This window comes from Arachis hypogaea, chromosome 16 (genome assembly GCF_003086295.3).
Source record: "Arachis hypogaea cultivar Tifrunner chromosome 16, arahy.Tifrunner.gnm2.J5K5, whole genome shotgun sequence".
NCBI lineage: Eukaryota > Viridiplantae > Streptophyta > Magnoliopsida > Fabales > Fabaceae > Arachis > Arachis hypogaea.
The window spans coordinates 127,992,493-128,010,140 of NC_092051.1; the positions used below are offsets into that span (position 1 = coordinate 127,992,493).

The 17,648-nt window shown below is 35.1% G+C and overlaps 1 protein-coding gene across 1 annotated transcript; it reads left to right on the forward strand.

Annotated features, from left to right (window-relative positions):
• The first annotated feature begins 7,826 nt into the window (after positions 1 to 7,826).
• LOC112754941 (cytochrome P450 71A9-like) lies at positions 7,827 to 11,396 on the forward strand. The gene is made up of 3 exons (XM_025802772.3): positions 7,827 to 8,711; positions 9,307 to 9,637; positions 10,645 to 11,396. Exons 1-3 carry the CDS (start codon positions 8,155 to 8,157, stop codon positions 11,260 to 11,262), a joined length of 1,506 nt encoding a protein of 501 aa, XP_025658557.1. The 5' UTR covers positions 7,827 to 8,154; the 3' UTR covers positions 11,263 to 11,396.
• Positions 11,397 to 17,648: the final 6,252 nt, after the last annotated feature.

Consider the following 17,648-nt stretch of genomic DNA (forward strand, 5'->3'; position numbering starts at 1 on the left):
TCCATCTTCTCTTCCCCATAAACCCCACCTACCTTCAAATTCAAAATATTTTCCCTCCCAAACCCAACCCTAAATGGCCGAACCTACACCCCTCCCCACTCCTCTATAAACCCCTCATTCCCTCTTCATTTTCACACAACACAACCCTCTCTTCTTCCCCTTGGCCGAAACCTACTCTCTCCCTCTCTCCTCCATTTCTCTTCTTCTTCTACTTCTTTCTTTCTTCTTTTGCTCGGGGACGAGCAAACATTTTAAGTTTGGTGTGGTAAAAGTATAGCTTTTTATTTTTCCATAACCATTTATGGCACCTAAGGCCAGAGAAACCTCTAGAAAGAGGAAAGGGAAGGCAATTGCTTCCACCTCTGAGTCATGGGAGATGGAGAGATTCATCTCAAAGGTCCATCAAGACCACTTCTATGAAGTTGTGGCCAAGAAGAAAGTGATCCCTGAGGTTCCTTTCAAGCTCAAAAAGAATGAGTATCCGAAAATCCGACATGAGATCCGAAGAAGAGGTTGGGAAGTGCTCACCAACCCCATTCAACAAGCCAGGATCCTAATGGTTCAAGAGTTCTATGCAAACGCATGGATCACAAGGAACCATGATCAAAGTGTGAACCCAAATCCAAAGCATTGGCTTACTATGGTTCGGGGAAATACTTAGATTTCAGTCCGAAAAATGTAATGTTGGCGTTCAACTTGCCAATGATGGAAGAGAACGCACGCCCCTACACAAGAAGGGTCAACTTTGATAAAAGGTTGGACCAAGTCCTCATAGACATATGTGAGGAAGGAGCTCAATGGAAAATTGACTCAAGAGGCAAGCCGATTCAACTAAGAAGGCATGACCTCAAACCAGTGGCTAGGGGATGGCTAGAGTTCATTCAATGCTCAATCATTCCTACTAGTAACCGATCTGAAGTTACTATAGACTGGGCCATCATGATCCATAGTATTATGATTGGAGAGGAGGTGGAAGTTCATGAGATTATACCTCAAGAACTTTACAAGGTGGCTGACAAGTCCTCCACTTGGGCAAGGTTAGCCTTTCCTCACCTCATATGCCACCTCTGCAATTCAGCTGGAATTGACATAGAGGGAGATATCCTCATTGAAGAGGATAAGCCCATCACTAAGAAAAGGATGGAACAAACAAGAGATGATGGACCTCAACATGAGCATGAGGAGATTCCTCACCATGAAATCCCTGAGATGCCTCAAGGGATGCACTTTCCTCCACAGAATTATTGGGAGCAAATCAACACTTCTCTAGGAGAATTAAGTTCTAACATGGGACAACTAAGGGTGGAGCACCAAGAGCACTCCATCATCCTCCATGAAATTAGAGAAGATCAAAGAGCTATGAGGGAGGAGCAAGAAAGACAAGGAAGAGACATAGAGGAGCTCAAGAGCACCATTGGTTCTTCAAGAAGAGGAAGACGCCACCCTCACTAAGGTGGACTCATTCCTTAATTTCCTTATTTATTTATTTTCCTGTTTTTCGATTTTAAGCTTTATGATTATTTATATTTGTGTCTTATTACATGATCATTAGTGTCTAAGTGTCTATGCCTTAAAGTTATGAATATGAATTCATCACCTTTCTTGAATGAAAAATGTTTTAATTACAAAAGAACAAGAAGTACATGGTTTCGAATTCATCCTTGAAACTAGTTTAATTATTTTGATGTGGTGGCAATACTTTTTGTTTTCTGAATGTATGCTTGAACAGTGCATATGTCTTTTGAAGTTGTTGTTTATGAATGTTAAATATGTTGGCTCTTGAAAGAATGATGAGAAGGAGAAATGTTATTTGATAATCTGAAAAATCATAAAAATGATTCTTGAAGCAAGAAAAAGTAGTGAATACAAAAGCTTGCAGAAAAAAAAAAAAGGGAAAAGAAAAATGGCGAAAAAAAAGCAAGCAGAAAAAGCCAAAAGCTCTTTAAACCAAAAGGCAAGAGCAAAAAGCCAATAGCCCTTAAAATCAAAAGTCAAGGGTAACAAAAAGGATCCAAGGCTTTGAGCATCAGTGGATAGGAGGGCCTAAAGGAATAAAATCCTGGCCTAAGCGGCTAAACCAAGCTGTCCTTAACCATGTGCTTGTGGCGTGAAGGTGTCAAGTGAAAACTTGAGACTGAGCGGTTAAAGTCAAGGTCCAAAGCAAAAAGAAGAGTGTGCTTAAGAACCCTGGACACTTCTAATTGGGAACTTTAGCAAAGCTGAGTCACAATCTGAATAGGTTCACCCAGTTATGTGTCTGTGGCATTTATGTATCCGGTGGTAATACTGGAAAACAAAGTGCTTAGGGCCACGGCCAAGACTCATAAAGTAGCTGTGTTCAAGAGTCAACATAATGAACTAGGAGAATCAATAATACTATCTGAACTCTGAGTTCCTATAGATGCCAATCATTCTGAACCTCAATGGATAAAGTGAGATGCCAAAACTATTCAAGAGGCAAAAAGCTACAAGTCCCGCTCATCTGATTGGAGCTAAGTTTCATTGATATTTTGAAATTTATAGTATATTCTCTTCTTTTTATCCTACTTGATTTTCAGTTGCTTGGGGACAAGCAACAATTTAAGTTTGGTGTTGTGATGAGCGGATAATTTATACGCTTTTTGGCATTGTTTTTACATAGTTTTCAGTATGATTTAGTTAGTTTTTAGTATATTTTTATTATTTTTTAATTAAAATTCACATTTTTGGATTTTACTATGAGTTTGTGTATTTTTTTGTGATTTCAGGTATTTTTTGGCTAAAATTGAGGGACTTGAGCAAAAATCAGATTCAGAGGTTGAAGAAGGACTGCAGATGCTGTTGGATTCTGACCTCCCTACACTCAAAGTGGAATTTATGGAGCTACAGAACTCCAAATGGCACGCTCTCAATTGCGTTGGAAAGTAGACATCCAGGGCTTTCCAGAAATATATAATAGTCCATACTTTGATTAAGGATAGATGACGTAAACGGGCGTTGAACGCCAGTTCCATGCTGCATTCTGGAGTCAAACGCCAGAAACAGGTTGCAAAGTGGAGTTAAATGCCAGAAACAGGTTACAAACTGGCGTTCAACTCCAAGAGAAGCCTCCACACGTGTAAAGCTCAATGCTCAGCCCAAGCACACACCAAGTGGTCCCCAGAAGTGGATTTCTACATCATTTACTTATTTCTGTAATCCCTAGTAACTAGTTTAGTATAAATAGGACTTTTTACTATCTTTGGAACATCTTTAGTTTCATCTTTAGATCACGTTTGGGGGCTGGCCTCTCGGCCATGCCTGGACCTTATCACTTATGTATTTTTAACGGTAGAGTTTCTACACACCATAGATTAAGGTGTGGAGCTCTGCTGTTCCTCATGAATTAATACAAAGTACTACTGTTTTTCTATTCAATTCAAGCTTATTCCTATTCTCAGATATCCATTCGCACCCAAGAACATGATGAATGTGATGATTGTGTGACGCTCATCATCATTCTCACTTATAAACGCGTGCCTGACAAACACTTCCATTCTACATGCAAACAGGCTAGAATGAATATCTCTTAGATATCTAATACAGAGGACCGAGTTCGAGATATTAGAATCTTCGTAGTATAAGTTAGAACCCATGGATGGCCATTCTTGAGATCCGGAAAGTCTAAACCTTGTCTGTGGTATTCCGAGTAGGATCTGGGAAGGGATGGCTGTGACGAGCTTCAAACTCGCGAGTGCTGGGCGTAGTGATAGACGCAAAAGGATAGTAAATCCTATTCCAGTATGATCGAGAACCGCCAGATGATTAGCCATGCAGTGACAGCGCATTGGACCATTTTCACAGAGAGGATGGGATGTAGCCATTGACAACGGTGATGCCCTACATAAAGCTTGCCATGGAAAGGAGTAGGAATGGTTGGATGAAGACAGCAGGAAAGCAGAGGTTCAGAGGAACAAAAGCATCTCTGCACGCTTATCTGAAACTCTCACTAATGAATTACATAAGTATCTCTATCCTAGTTTATATTTTATTTATCTTTTAATTATTAAAACTCTATATCCATTTGAATCCGCCTGACTGAGATTTACAGGGTGACCATAGCTTGCTTCAAGCCGACAATCTCCGTGGGATCGACCTTTACCCACGTAAGGTTTATTACTTGGACGACCCAGTGCACTCGCTGGTCAGCTGTGCGAAGTTGTGACAAAAAATTAAGATTATGAACGTGCGTATAAAGTTTTCAGCGCCGTTACCAAAGAATGGAACCGTTACGATTTCTGCGCACCAGCTTTGCACATTGTAGCCAATTTAGTCTTCCACAAGCGCACAAAGAACATCAAAATCAACTGCCATACTCTGCCCAACAAAGTTCAAAAGGGTGTGATTAAATTTCTACCAGTTTTATCTACTAATGAAGCAGCTAATGTCTTAACAAAGGTGCTGCCACCAGCTATATTTTATACTTCTCGGTCCAAGCTGGGACAAATAAACATTCATACACCCATCTTGAGGGAGGACATGATAAAAAATATTCATCAAATTAGAAGCTAATTATAATTTGTAAAAGCATATTAGTCAATATAGCAAGATATGAAATATTAATTAATTAGTATAGTTTGTTATGATTGCCAATTTGCCACCGTGGCGTGTATATCATGTGAAAGAAATTGTGCAGGTTGTTAGAATAAGAAACAAATATCGGTAGCAATAGTGTGTATATATACCAAACGATGAATGAAATTTGTGTGTGTTTTACCACTCTCCTAGCTTTCATTTTTTGATTCCCTACTCTCACATAATGTGAGCTCGACGTTCCTCACCAAATTCTACAACTGAAGAACAAAATTTGTTCAATTATGATTAAACATGATTCTTGACAAAAGTGTGAGCACAATCAATTTGAGGTTGCAAAGATTTAGTAACGATGAGAGAAGAGAGGAAAGAAGAGAAAGAAAAAAATGAGTGTAAGGTAAACTTGCTGATGTAAAATAGAGCATCTCAAATTGTGACTCATTACAAGAGTTGCTATATATACAATATAACTAAGAGCACCTAACTAATTCTACCATGATTACTTTCTAACTATGCATCTAACAGATTTCTAACCATGGTAAATTAGTGAGCACAGTTAGTGAACTTGGTTAACTAATTGCCTAATGTAATAGATAATGTAAGGCTAATATCAAAGTTGATGATATCACCTATATCAACTAACATCCCTCCCTCATACTCAGAGTTTGGATGTCCAACAATCCTAGTTTGACATAGCAAGACTGAAAAAGACATGGAGCTAGTGATTTTGTAAGGAAATTTGCTATTTGGTTGGCCGAGGTAACTAGTAGCAATTTGAGAACTCCTTTATTGGCTTTATCGTGCACAATGTAGCAATCTGCTTCAATTTGCTTGGTGGACTCGTGCAGAATTGAATTAGCAGCCATATGAAAGGCAGATTGACTGTCGTTGTACAACGTGAAGGGCCTGTCATGATCAACACCAAGAACCCGTAGCAACCGCAATAACCAAAGACCCTCACAAGTGGCATTCGCAAGCGCTCGGTACTCAGCCTTAGAGGAAGATCGAGATACGGTATACTGCTTGCTACTCTTCCAAGAGATCAAGGTGGTGCCTAAGAAGAAATAGTAGCCGAAGACAGATCGTCTAGTATCGGGACATATGGCCCAATCAGCATTAGCAAAGCCAGTAAGTGTGAAATTGGTGCTAATAGGAAAGAAAAGATCAGTCGCTGAGGCAGTTTTCAAGTATCTTAATACTCTTATGGCAGCTTGGTGATGTGTAATGGCTAGAGAATCCAAATACTGACTCAGTTTCTGGACAGCAAAAGCAATGTCAGGCCTTGTGCTAGTAAGATATTAAAGCTTTCCAATCAATCTCTGGTATGGTGTAGGATCATCCAATAGGGTGCCCTTGTCCTTAGTTAAGTGAGACGAATAATCCATAGGTATAGAAATAGGCTTGCAATCTAGCATCCCGAATTCTTCCAACAAATCAGTGATGTATTTCTTTTGATACAAAGCTAAACCTTTAGTATTATATGCCACCTCCATGCCTAGAAAATACTTAAGTTTTCCAAGATCCTTGATGCTAAAATGAACATCAAAAATCTTCTTAATTTGCTCAATTTCGTGAGTATCGTTGCATGCTAACACAAGATCATCAACGTACACTAAGAGTCTAAGATGGCAGTAAAGCCTTCGGGAGTGCTTCTAGTAAAAAGTGAGTAATTAGACTTGGATTGGGTGTAGCCAGACTCGGACAAAACTGAGACCAACTTCGTATTCCATAGATGAACTTCCTGTTTTAGGCCATACAAAGACTTGTTGAGCTTGAACATTGAGCCATCTGGAGAGACAACAGATTGGTAAATATCGGCTAAAGAGAGTTCCAATGAAACGGATACACTACTTTCCCTTAATCTATAGGCTGACACGACGATCTTCAAAAAGAAGACGGGGTCAATGGCGACGAAGAAGAGGAAGACGAGTTTGATGATCAGGAAACTATCTCGGAAGAGGAGGATGGTAAATCAGAGGAAGAAGATGATAAATCTGAATAAGGTTAATATAAATATAGTTCTATGATATGTATTTCTTTACCAAACTTTGAAAAGAATGTAATATAATTATCATTTTTTTAGATATTTCAATTACCATCAATCCGTATTTTTACTTTGTATGTTTGATATTTCACACTAGGTTTAGAGCACTGTTTCAATTATTAATTATCAGGATACATTATAGATGGATGGAAAATAATTTTAAAAAAAAATAAAAAAAACTACTGTTGGAATATACCGATGGTAACAGTCCAGTCATTTTTTCAAAAAAAAAATAAAAAAAATTTCCGTCGGCGTTACCGTCGGATTAATCTGCCCGCAAAATGGCGCGGAGACGTATGATATGGCGCCAACATTATCGTCAAAAAATTTTCGACGATAACATTCAACAGATTTCATTTCCTTACAATCTATATTCCGTCGTTACATCCGACGAAAATTATCGTCGGATACAAAAAATTCGCAGGTAATATATTATTGACGAGGTTTATTCCGTCGGATTTTATTCATTTTTTCGACAGTAATTCTGACAGTACTCAATGTTTTTCATGTAATGTATGCTTTTTTCGATCATTTGAAATTATTAATGACCTTAATCCTGAAACACTTAAAAAAATTTTATCACGACGATATCAAATGGCATAAAAAAAAGAAATTGAGAATATGACAATTAAAAACCCAAAAGACATGTTTTCCGCATATAATTTTATTGAAAAAAATTTTAAAAATTTAATTAATTAAACCACAATTATATAAATTAATTGATAAATTTCATACTTTTTAACATAATTTAAAATAACAAAATAGAATTTTTCGGCGCCCACGCTGGCTCGGACGCCTCTATTGACATTTTGTTCCATCCTCTCTAATGAAGCAAAATAAATATTGTGCCTAACATGCATCGATCTAACTAGAAATAATATATTTGCTATTTACCATATTATTATATATTCTTTTAAAAAGTCTAAGAACTTTTCGAAAAATGTTTAGTGATCAACAATTTTTTATTTTTTTTTCTTATTTTTGAACTAATATTAATTAATATATTTTTGCACTAAAAATATTTATCATAATAACCCAAGTAATTAGCATTTTATTCATCCTAAACAAGATTAATGCTAATCTCGGTTTGACAGATGTACTTTCCTTATTCGACTGTCATTACATAGCCACCACATATTCATCAATATTGAATACCATGTTCACACTATAACCGACCTTTTAGAAACTTTAGCAAGTGATTTTTATCAAATGTGGATAGGCCATTTCTATAGTGTTTATGAATTTTTGTTTTTATTTTTTTAGTAAGTTTTAATTTTTTTAAAATTATTTATTTTTATATTTTTAAATTAAATAATAATTTTTAATTTTTTTAATAAATAGACACCATTTTTTAGACACCATAACATTCACAACGTAAATATATGTGTGAGACTGAAATCTTTTGACCCGTCTCATCAATGACTTTAGCTCCGCCCATTTTCCAAAAATATCTCATGTAATATGTTGTACTATTTAATTTGATTTGCCAATTTAAGTAGCACACTACTTTCATTAATTTTGGTTCTGTCCAAAACATCAACACGCACCAACAACGAACAATGATTCTCTCTTACGCCCTCCTTGTTTTCCTTACACTACTCTTTTTCATCTTAACATTTAGAAAATCAGATCTACAAAGAAATCTTCCTCCTGGCCCACGGAGACTACCATTCATCGGCAACCTTCACCAAATTGGCGAGCTCCCCTATCTATCACTTCAAGAATTGTCAAGTCATCATGGGCCACTCATGTACTTGAAGTTGGGTTCTGTTCCTACTTTGGTGGTCTCCTCCGCCGAGATAGCCAAAGAGATCTTCAAGAACCATGACTTGGCCTTCTCCGGCCGTCCCAAACTTTATGCCGGGAACCGTTTGGGATACAACGGTTCAGCTATGACTTTCACTCCTTACGGTGACTACTGGAAGAAAATAAGGAAAATTGTGATGTTGGAATTGCTGAGTGCAAAGAGGGTTCAATCTTTTCAAGCTGTGAGGTTTGAAGAGGTTCAAGTTCTCCTCCATTCCATAGCACTTTCCTGCGGTAGTCCTGTTAACCTAAGCCACTTGACGCTTTCTCTTACCAATAATATCGTTTGTCGGATCGCATTAGGCACAAGGTATTGTTCAAATTGTTTTGTTTGGACGCATTAATTTTTCTTTAACCAGTTGCCAAAATAAGAGAAATGTTTAATAACAAATAAAAAATTCGACAAAAATAGTTATAATTTGTTTTATTTAACATTCATTCATTGTTACGATTATTAATGAATATTAAATAAAATAAGTTGTGACTGTTTTTTTTTTTTAATATTATTGCCAAAATAATATACAAATATAGATTAAGGATTTGAATTATTATTGTAAAAAATGAATAATTATGAGTTCAAAGAAGTTGGCTCATTATTTTTTTATTGGCAAAAATCAAACTCTTATTATTGATTTAGTATTTGACTTATTTCTGTAGTATCTCATTTAATCTGTTAATTTTAATTATCAATGATATTATAAGATAAATAAAATTTATTATTTTTTTAATATTTAATCAATAAAATTATTTTATATTAAATTTTAAATTTTAAATTCTAAATGTTAATAGTAAAAAAATATAATATTGCTAGAAGGTAATGAATCCTAGTGTTTCTCTTTTAGTTATTATTTATTCGACTTACATATGCATTCTAATTATTAATAGTTTAATACTTCTCTAAACAGATTTGGGGATGCAAGTAGTAAGTTCTATGAGATGCTTAGGGAAACACAGGAGTTACTGGGAGGATTCTGCTTGGCTGATTTCTTTCCTTGGTTGGGATGGCTCAACAAATTCAACGGTTATGAGAGTAGGCTAGAGAAGAACTTCAAAGAGTTGGATAACTTCTACGACAAAGTGATAAAGGAGCATGCAGTTAATAATGATGATTCTGAGAGGCTTGGTATTATGGAGCAACGTCATGATGAAGATCTTGTTCATGTTCTTCTTCGACTTCAAAAGGATTCAAATCAAGAGATAGCCCTCAGCGATGACCAAATCAAGGGTGTTCTAACAGTATGTATATATACGCAATAAATTTTTATTCATTTTATAAATTAAAGTAATTTTTTTGACTATATATGTATGTATCTTGTCGTTGCTCATGTTTAAACTTTAAACAATGATTACTGAAAGTCGGTAGCATTACCCTTTTGTGTGTGGTCGCCCCTTATGTATATTAGTATATGTACTCCATTCAATACAAAAATATTATTTATCTATTAAAAATAAAAATTAACTACCATATATTTACGTATAAATATATATGTTATTTAATTTATTGTTGATATTTATCTTATATTAATGATTGATTTTGGTGAATATCTAATAATATAATTGTTTGAAGGGAGTCACTTAGATAAAGATATTAAAAACATCTTTTTCTAAAGATATTTTTTAAAAAATTAAAATTTAATATATATAATAAATTAAATTATATTATTTTTATTAAAATTAGATCGGACAAATCAGTTTAGCAAAAAAATTAATAAATTAAATTTTGAATCGATATAAATTAATATTTTTTATAAAAATTACTACAATACCCCTATTATAAAACACAACTAAAATATCTCTATTATATATATATATATATATTAATTTTAAAAGTTTTAAATTCTAACCCTATAACGACAAAGAAAAAAAGGGCTAGAATTTATGATTCTCAAAATTAACATATATAATAAAAGTATTTTAGTCATTTTATATAATAGGAGTATTGTAATCATTTTTTATAAAAAATAATATTAATTTAGACTGATTCAAAATTTAATTCACTATTTTTCAGTTAAATTAATTTATCTGACGTAATTTTAACAAAAATAACATAATTTAAATAATTGTATGTGTGTTAAATTTTAATTATTAAAAAATATCTTAAAAAAAAGACGTTTTATCTTTATTGGAGCATCCCTTGTTTGAATATATATTAACTTCTTCACCATTACATTTGGAAAATGTGGTGCACAAGATTTTGGCATACATAGGGCCACTAATCATATGTACACATGATGTAAATGCAGGATATTTTCATAGCTGGAACCGACACGGCAGCTGCCACAACGATATGGACAATGTCGGAGCTAATAAGGAACCCAGAGAAAATGGAAAGAGCACAACAAGAGGTAAGAGAAGTAGTCTTGTCGAAGAAAAAAGTTATGGTGGAAGAGAGTGACCTTCCAATGCTTCCATACCTCAAATCAGTAGTAAAGGAGGCACTAAGAATCCATCCTCCAGCACCACTCCTGGTCCCAAGAGAGACAATCCAAACCTGCACCATCAAAGGGTATGAAATCGCTGCCGGAACGAGGGTTTTCATCAACGCGAAAACCATAGCAATGGACCCAACTTGTTGGGAGAATCCAACGGAGTTCTCTCCGGAGAGGTTCCTTCATAGTCCAATTGATTTCGGAGGGCATCACGTTGAGATGTTTCCCTTTGGAGCTGGTCGGAGGGGCTGCCCTGGAGTGAACTTCGCCATGCCATTGGTTGAGCTTTCTCTGGCGAATCTTTTGTTCCGTTTTGATTGGAAACTGCCAAATGGAGTCGGAAGGGAAGAGCTTGACATGCAAGAAGCAATTGGCATTACAATGCACAAGAAATCTCCTCTTTGCCTCATACCTTCCCCCTCTTTTGCTTAGTATCTATTTTTCTTGTTCGGTTACCAAATTCAGTAATTAATATAAAATATGTATTAAAATATAAAATACATATTAATAATAAATTAAATAATATATATATTTATATACAAATACATAACGACTAATTTTAGTAATTGATTTTAGTGTATAAATAATATTTTTATTTTTTTTATTTATTATCACATCAACTCCAATAAAATTTATCATACGAATAATATTAAAAAAATTAATTTTTTATTTAACATCAGTCAATTTTTTTAAATTATTTTATTTATTTTAAATTTTAAATCCTAGATCATACAAATTTTAACTCTATCCTTTAAAATATAAATTTTAAATCTTAAAATTAATAAATATTAGCTAAATTAAAGCTGATTTTATATGTACTTTCTCAATGAAATCGGGTACTCTTATATAGATCCATACTCATGCACATGACTTCTATCTTTCTTTTTCCTGTAAGTATTCAATCTGTCTTCTACAAAAATTGAGAGATTTGACTATGAAATGTCTTTGAACTTATTTAATATACCAGAAATTAAAGAAAGTTCTGAATGGAGCTTATAGATCAATAGTATAACGAACTCACTACATTAGCTTAAAAAACATTTTTTTTTATGAAATAAAAATTGCTTACAGAATATAGAATTACAATTTCTTTTTAAGAAAATATTTTTAAACGACAAAATAAAGTATTTTATCCTATTATTTATAAAAACAATATATGTTGATAATATCAACAATATCTATTTTTACAAAGCTTAATTAATTCCTTAACAAATTTTATTTCTTTTATGCACATGAAACATACTATCCATAACAGAAATACAGATAATCTAAAGAAATTAATATAGTAGGGAAAAAAATTAATTATAATTCAATTCGTAACTTTTTATTATATTTAACTCGCATTACTTTGATTTAAAGATTATTAAACTTTTATCTTTCCACTTTATCAATTTTTTTATTTTAAAAAAATTGATCCGTCCATGATATAATGTTCAGCAATTCAGAAAAAAAATAATGCTATATAATCAACAAAATTTATTAATTTTATTAATATTTAATTAATTTTAAATACTAAAAATTAAATTTTAAATTTTTTTAAATTTTAAAATATATTTTTTAATAGTATAAAAATAAAATATTAATTAAAATATTCACTAATATTAATAAAAAATATTAATTTTTAATTTGTTTTTTTTTTAAATAAGTGTTTTAATGGCAATTATTAAGAGTAGGCAATCGTCTGGCAGCGATTTAATCTTATCTTCCAAAAGAAAGTCGTGTGGTGTGAATTATCTAGCCCCCACCAAAGATCACAATACGTATTCTCATATTATTAGAACATGAAGTCACCAAAAATATTATTAGCACATGCACATACATGGGGACACATGCAGCAACATGCAAATGCTAACGAGAAGTTAGTTGGAGTTAGTTTTAGCTTAGTTGGCATCACACATGTTGTACATGTTGCATATGCATTAGTTAGAGTTAGTTAGATATAGAAGCTTCACCCTTAGATCATAATGTAGATCATAATGTATATATATTATTTATAGCAAATAAAATCAATGCGTTTTACCACTCAACTTTTTTTTATTTCTCAAATCTCTTACTAAATTTTGGGCAATAAAGAGGAGAGAACGGTAAAAAATATGTAATACTTTTTTTTTTTATTTATTTTGTTGTATGTTGTTGTAATATATACAATTTTTACCAGTTTATCATACGTATAATTATATCTAGCAATTTTTTTTAATTTATAGAATATTCTAATAGGATGCTAATAGAATAAAGAATATAAATTGGCTCACACATTCTAGAAGAATAAAAGAAAGTAGAAATAAACATGTGATATAATGAAAAATTATAGAGTTGTTGATCATTTAATTGGACTTGTTTGTCTGTGGGACAAATGGACTAATACACTCCCGCAAGTTGGAGGATGATATACGTCAAGAATTCCCAACTTGGATCAATTGGCATGAAAGGAATGTGTTGGGAGAGGCTTGGTGAATATATCCGCCAATTGTCGCGAAGATGGGACGGGAAGTGGTGCGGAATTTATAACCACAAATTAACCGGCAAGTGCACCGAGTCGTATCAAGTAATACCTTAGGTGAGTGAGGGTCAATCCCACGAGGATTGATGGATCAAGCAACAATGATTGATTGATTTGCTTAGTTAGACAAACAGAAAAGAGTGTTTGAATATTCAAAGAGTATTAAACAATCGTACAAAAATTAAAATAGTAAAGTAAATGGGTTGAGGATAAAATATGGGGAAAGCAGTTAAGGTTTTAGAGTTATCTAATTTTTCGGATTAACTTTTCTTACTAACTATTTTAATCATGTAGGATTTAATTTATGGCAAACCATATGTGACTAGACCCTAATTCCTTAGACGACCTTTCTAGTCTCCTCTAAAATTCATCAACAGCCAATTCCTTGGTCAATTAATTCCAATTAGAGGGTGATGATCAAATTCCAGTTTATATGCCACAAAAACTCTAATTACCCAAATATGTCACGTATCCCGTTAAATCCAGATAATTAAAATTTAGGAGAATATGTTTTCAAGCTATTGTTCAAGTAAAGAGCTTTTCCAAGTTATACAAGAATTCAAATAGAAAGAGGGTCATACTTCCGTTCCACCCAAATTCATAAGATAAAGATCGAAAACAATTCTTAAATTATAAATCCATACATGAATTAAAATAGAAAAAGCAATAAAATCAATCTATACAAATAGACAGAGCTCCTAACCTTAACCGTGGAGGTTTAGTTGCTCATGGTTCAGAGAAAAATAAGGATGGTAAATTGGAATGGAATAATGTTTTGTTGGAACCACCCTGTTGGCATCCCTTTTTATATCTAATCCTAATTGATTTAAAATCTATCTTCTTAAAACTAAAATAATATCTTTTCCTAAAAATAATATTTGAATTTAAATTAGAATTAATTAACAAGTCTTCAGTAGATGGATGGGGACACTCGTTTTGTCCATTCTGCAGCTTCTAATCTGTGTTTTTTGGGCTGAAAACTGAGTCAAAACAGCCCAGAAATCGTCCCCAGCGTTTTCTGCACGTGGCGCATGTCACGCATACGCGTCAGTCACGCGTACGCGTCGCCGAGCAAATCTTCAATTCACGCGCACGCGTCGCCAGGAAAAGCTCCAAATCACGTGCACGCGTCAGTCACGCGTATGCGTCGCTCCTTGCTGCCATCTCCTTTGGTCCTTGTGCTGCAGAAACTCCATCAAATCCAGTCGAATGCTACCTAAAATAAACAAAATTGCAAAAGACTCAAAGTAGCATCCATATTGGCTAAAAGATAATTAATTCTTTATTAAACTCAACAAATTTGATGCAAATTCACTAGGAAAAGATAGGAAAGATGCTCACACATCACAACACCAAACTTGAATTGTTGCTTGTCCTCAAGCAACCATAACTAATATAGGCTTAGAATGTGAATTTGCATGAGAATGAGAGTTCGATTAAGCTCATGTCTCTGCTTATAGTGGGGTTTACAACTGCAATCCTGAGTAGTTTTGGCATCTCACTCTCCTTTGAATTAGAAGGATGTCAGTGCCATTCGGAATTAGAATCTGGATAATATTATGAATTCTCTGATCTTTTGTAACTCAATTTAACCCTTGAACACAACTATTTTTCTTTTCTTTGGTGCTTTGCACCTTGAGCCTAGCCGTGACTTTAAATGTTTTGTCTCAAGTTTTACTTGACACAGAAACACCACAAGCACTTAACTGGGGAACTCTTTTTGCAGTTTTGATTTTTCTTTCAGCTACTCCCAGAAAGTGGTACTCAAAGCCTTTGGCATACTCTTCTAATTGCAATTGATCTCGACTCTAAATGTTTTGTCTCAAGGATTACGAGACACAAGAACACCACAAGCATATAACTAGGGAAATAACTCTTTGAGCTTTTAATCATGTCTAACCTCCCTAGTCATTGATACTCAGAGTCTTGGACCTGGTTTTTTTTCAGTGCTGTTTCTTTTGCTTCAAGGATTAAAATTTTTACTTATTTCAGAGAAGTCATAATAATTCTCTAAATTTCTGTTCTTAGTACATCAACATTCTTTGCTTCAAATTTAAATATGCACTGTTCATGTCATGCATTCAGAGTTACAGAAAATACCACCACATCTAACTAAATAAGACTATTCTTCAATATAAACTCACTTTCTCATGCAACACATCACTTCTGTATTTTTTTTGAATTCAAGCTCAGTGAGTAATACATGAGACATCTTTTCGGAATTAAAGCAATTAAGAGAAAACTAAACTAGACCTAGGATTCTAACTAATAAAGGATCATGCAACAAACAAAGCAAAATAGCAGAAAACCGGAACATAATATAGTAAAAGCAGGAAGGAATATAGAATGAAAGAAACTCAACCACCTTAGTTATCCTAGCGGTCGTTTTATTTTTCAGGTTGTGCTCCTCCTGCGAAGATGATTCACCTCCCTTTGGTGCCATAAGAATAAACAGAAAACTTCTAAGCGAAGCGTCAACACCAAACTTAAAGGTTTGCTTGTCCTCAAGCAAAGAAGAACTGAAAACAGAAAGAAACAACTATTATGATGACAGAAGAATAAAAGGATAAAAGAACAAGAGAAAATTAGGATTGGGAGAGAGAGAAAGAAAATTAAAACTGGGCGGCGAACTAGTGTAGTTGTGCGGCGAAGGCGACGCGTACGCGTACAGCACGCGTACGCATGGGTCGCGAATTTTCCTTAATGATGCGTGAGCGTCAGGCACGCGTCCGCGTGCCCATGATTCGCGCGAAGCCAGCCGCGCGCACGCACAACTCTCTGTTCGTGTGGCTTGGGAACCAACAATTTCATGCGATGCGTGCGCGTCATGGATGACCATTTGTGCAGATGACGCGCACGCGTCAGGGACGCGTACGCGTGAACAAGTTTTGTGCTTCTAGCACACTTCCATCCCTAAGCCAGCATAACTCTCTGCCCAAACACTTATTTACGTCGATTTTTAAGGTCACGCGTATGTAGTGCCAAAATCACGAATGACGCGCACGCATGGGGTATGCGTACGCGTGGGCTTGTTTGTGCGAAAGGCATCATTCCTGTGCCACTCCCGCGCAACTCTTTGTTCATTTTTATTTTTCACGCATACCCCTCTGACGCGTACGCGTCAGCGACGCTTGCGCGTCGAGTGATCTCTTTTTTTTCAGCTCCTGTTCTAAGATAGCTGCATGATCTGAAAAACAGTAAAAACTTAGTAAAAATCAAATAAGGAAGAAAACTACTACTACGAAAAATAGCTAAGGATACGAATTTATCGGGTTGCCTCCCGAGAAGTGCTTCTTTAATGTCACTAGCTTGACGGTCAGTCCTGCTAGGTCAGTAGATGAGTAGACCTCTGGCGATCGATCTCGCCTCCAAGATAGTGCTTCAGCCTCTGGCCATTCACTGTAAATTTTCTGTCAGAATTCTCTTCCTGTATTTTCACATAACCATATGGTGAAGCTCTGGTAACTACAAACGGTCCTGACCACCGGGATTTTAGCTTCCCAGGAAAGAGTTTGAGCTTTGAATTATACAGAAGCACTTTCTGTCCTGGCTCAAAGACTCTGATGGCAATCTTCTTGTCATGCAGTAGCTTGGTTCTCTCCTTATAAATCTTGGCATTCTCATAAGCTGAATATCTAAATTTATCAAGCTCATTCAACTGAAGCATTCGCTTAATTTCTGCAGCTTCTGAATCAAGATTCAGGTACCTGATTGCCTAGTAAGCCTTGTGCTCCAGCTCAACTGGCAAGTGACAGGCTTTGCCATGGACCAACTGATATGGGGACATGCTATTGGGAGTCTTGTAAGCTGTCCAGTATGCCCAGAGAGCATCATCAAGCTTCCTAGACCAGTCCTTTCTTGAAACACTAACGGTCTTCTCTAAAATCCTCTTAAGTTCCCTGTTGGAAACTTCAACCTGTTCACTTGTCTGAGGGTGATAGGGGGTTGCCATCTTATGACGGACTCCATATCTTTGCAGAAGAGAATCCAGCTGTCTGTTATAGAAGTGACTTCCTCCATCACTAATGAGTGTCCTTGGGACACCAAACCGGCTAAAGATATACCTCTAAAGAAAGCTCATTACCACCTTGGCATCATTGGTGGGTAGAGCCACCACTTCCACCCACTTGGACACATAGTCAACTGCCACTAGAATATAGTTGTTTGAATGTGAGGGTGGGAAAGATCCCATGAAATCAATACCCCACACATCAAACAACTCAACCTCAAGAATCCCCTGATGTGGCATTTCATGGTTGGCAGGGAGATTCGTGGCCTTTGCACATCTATCACAGTGCTTCACGAATTCTCTTGAATT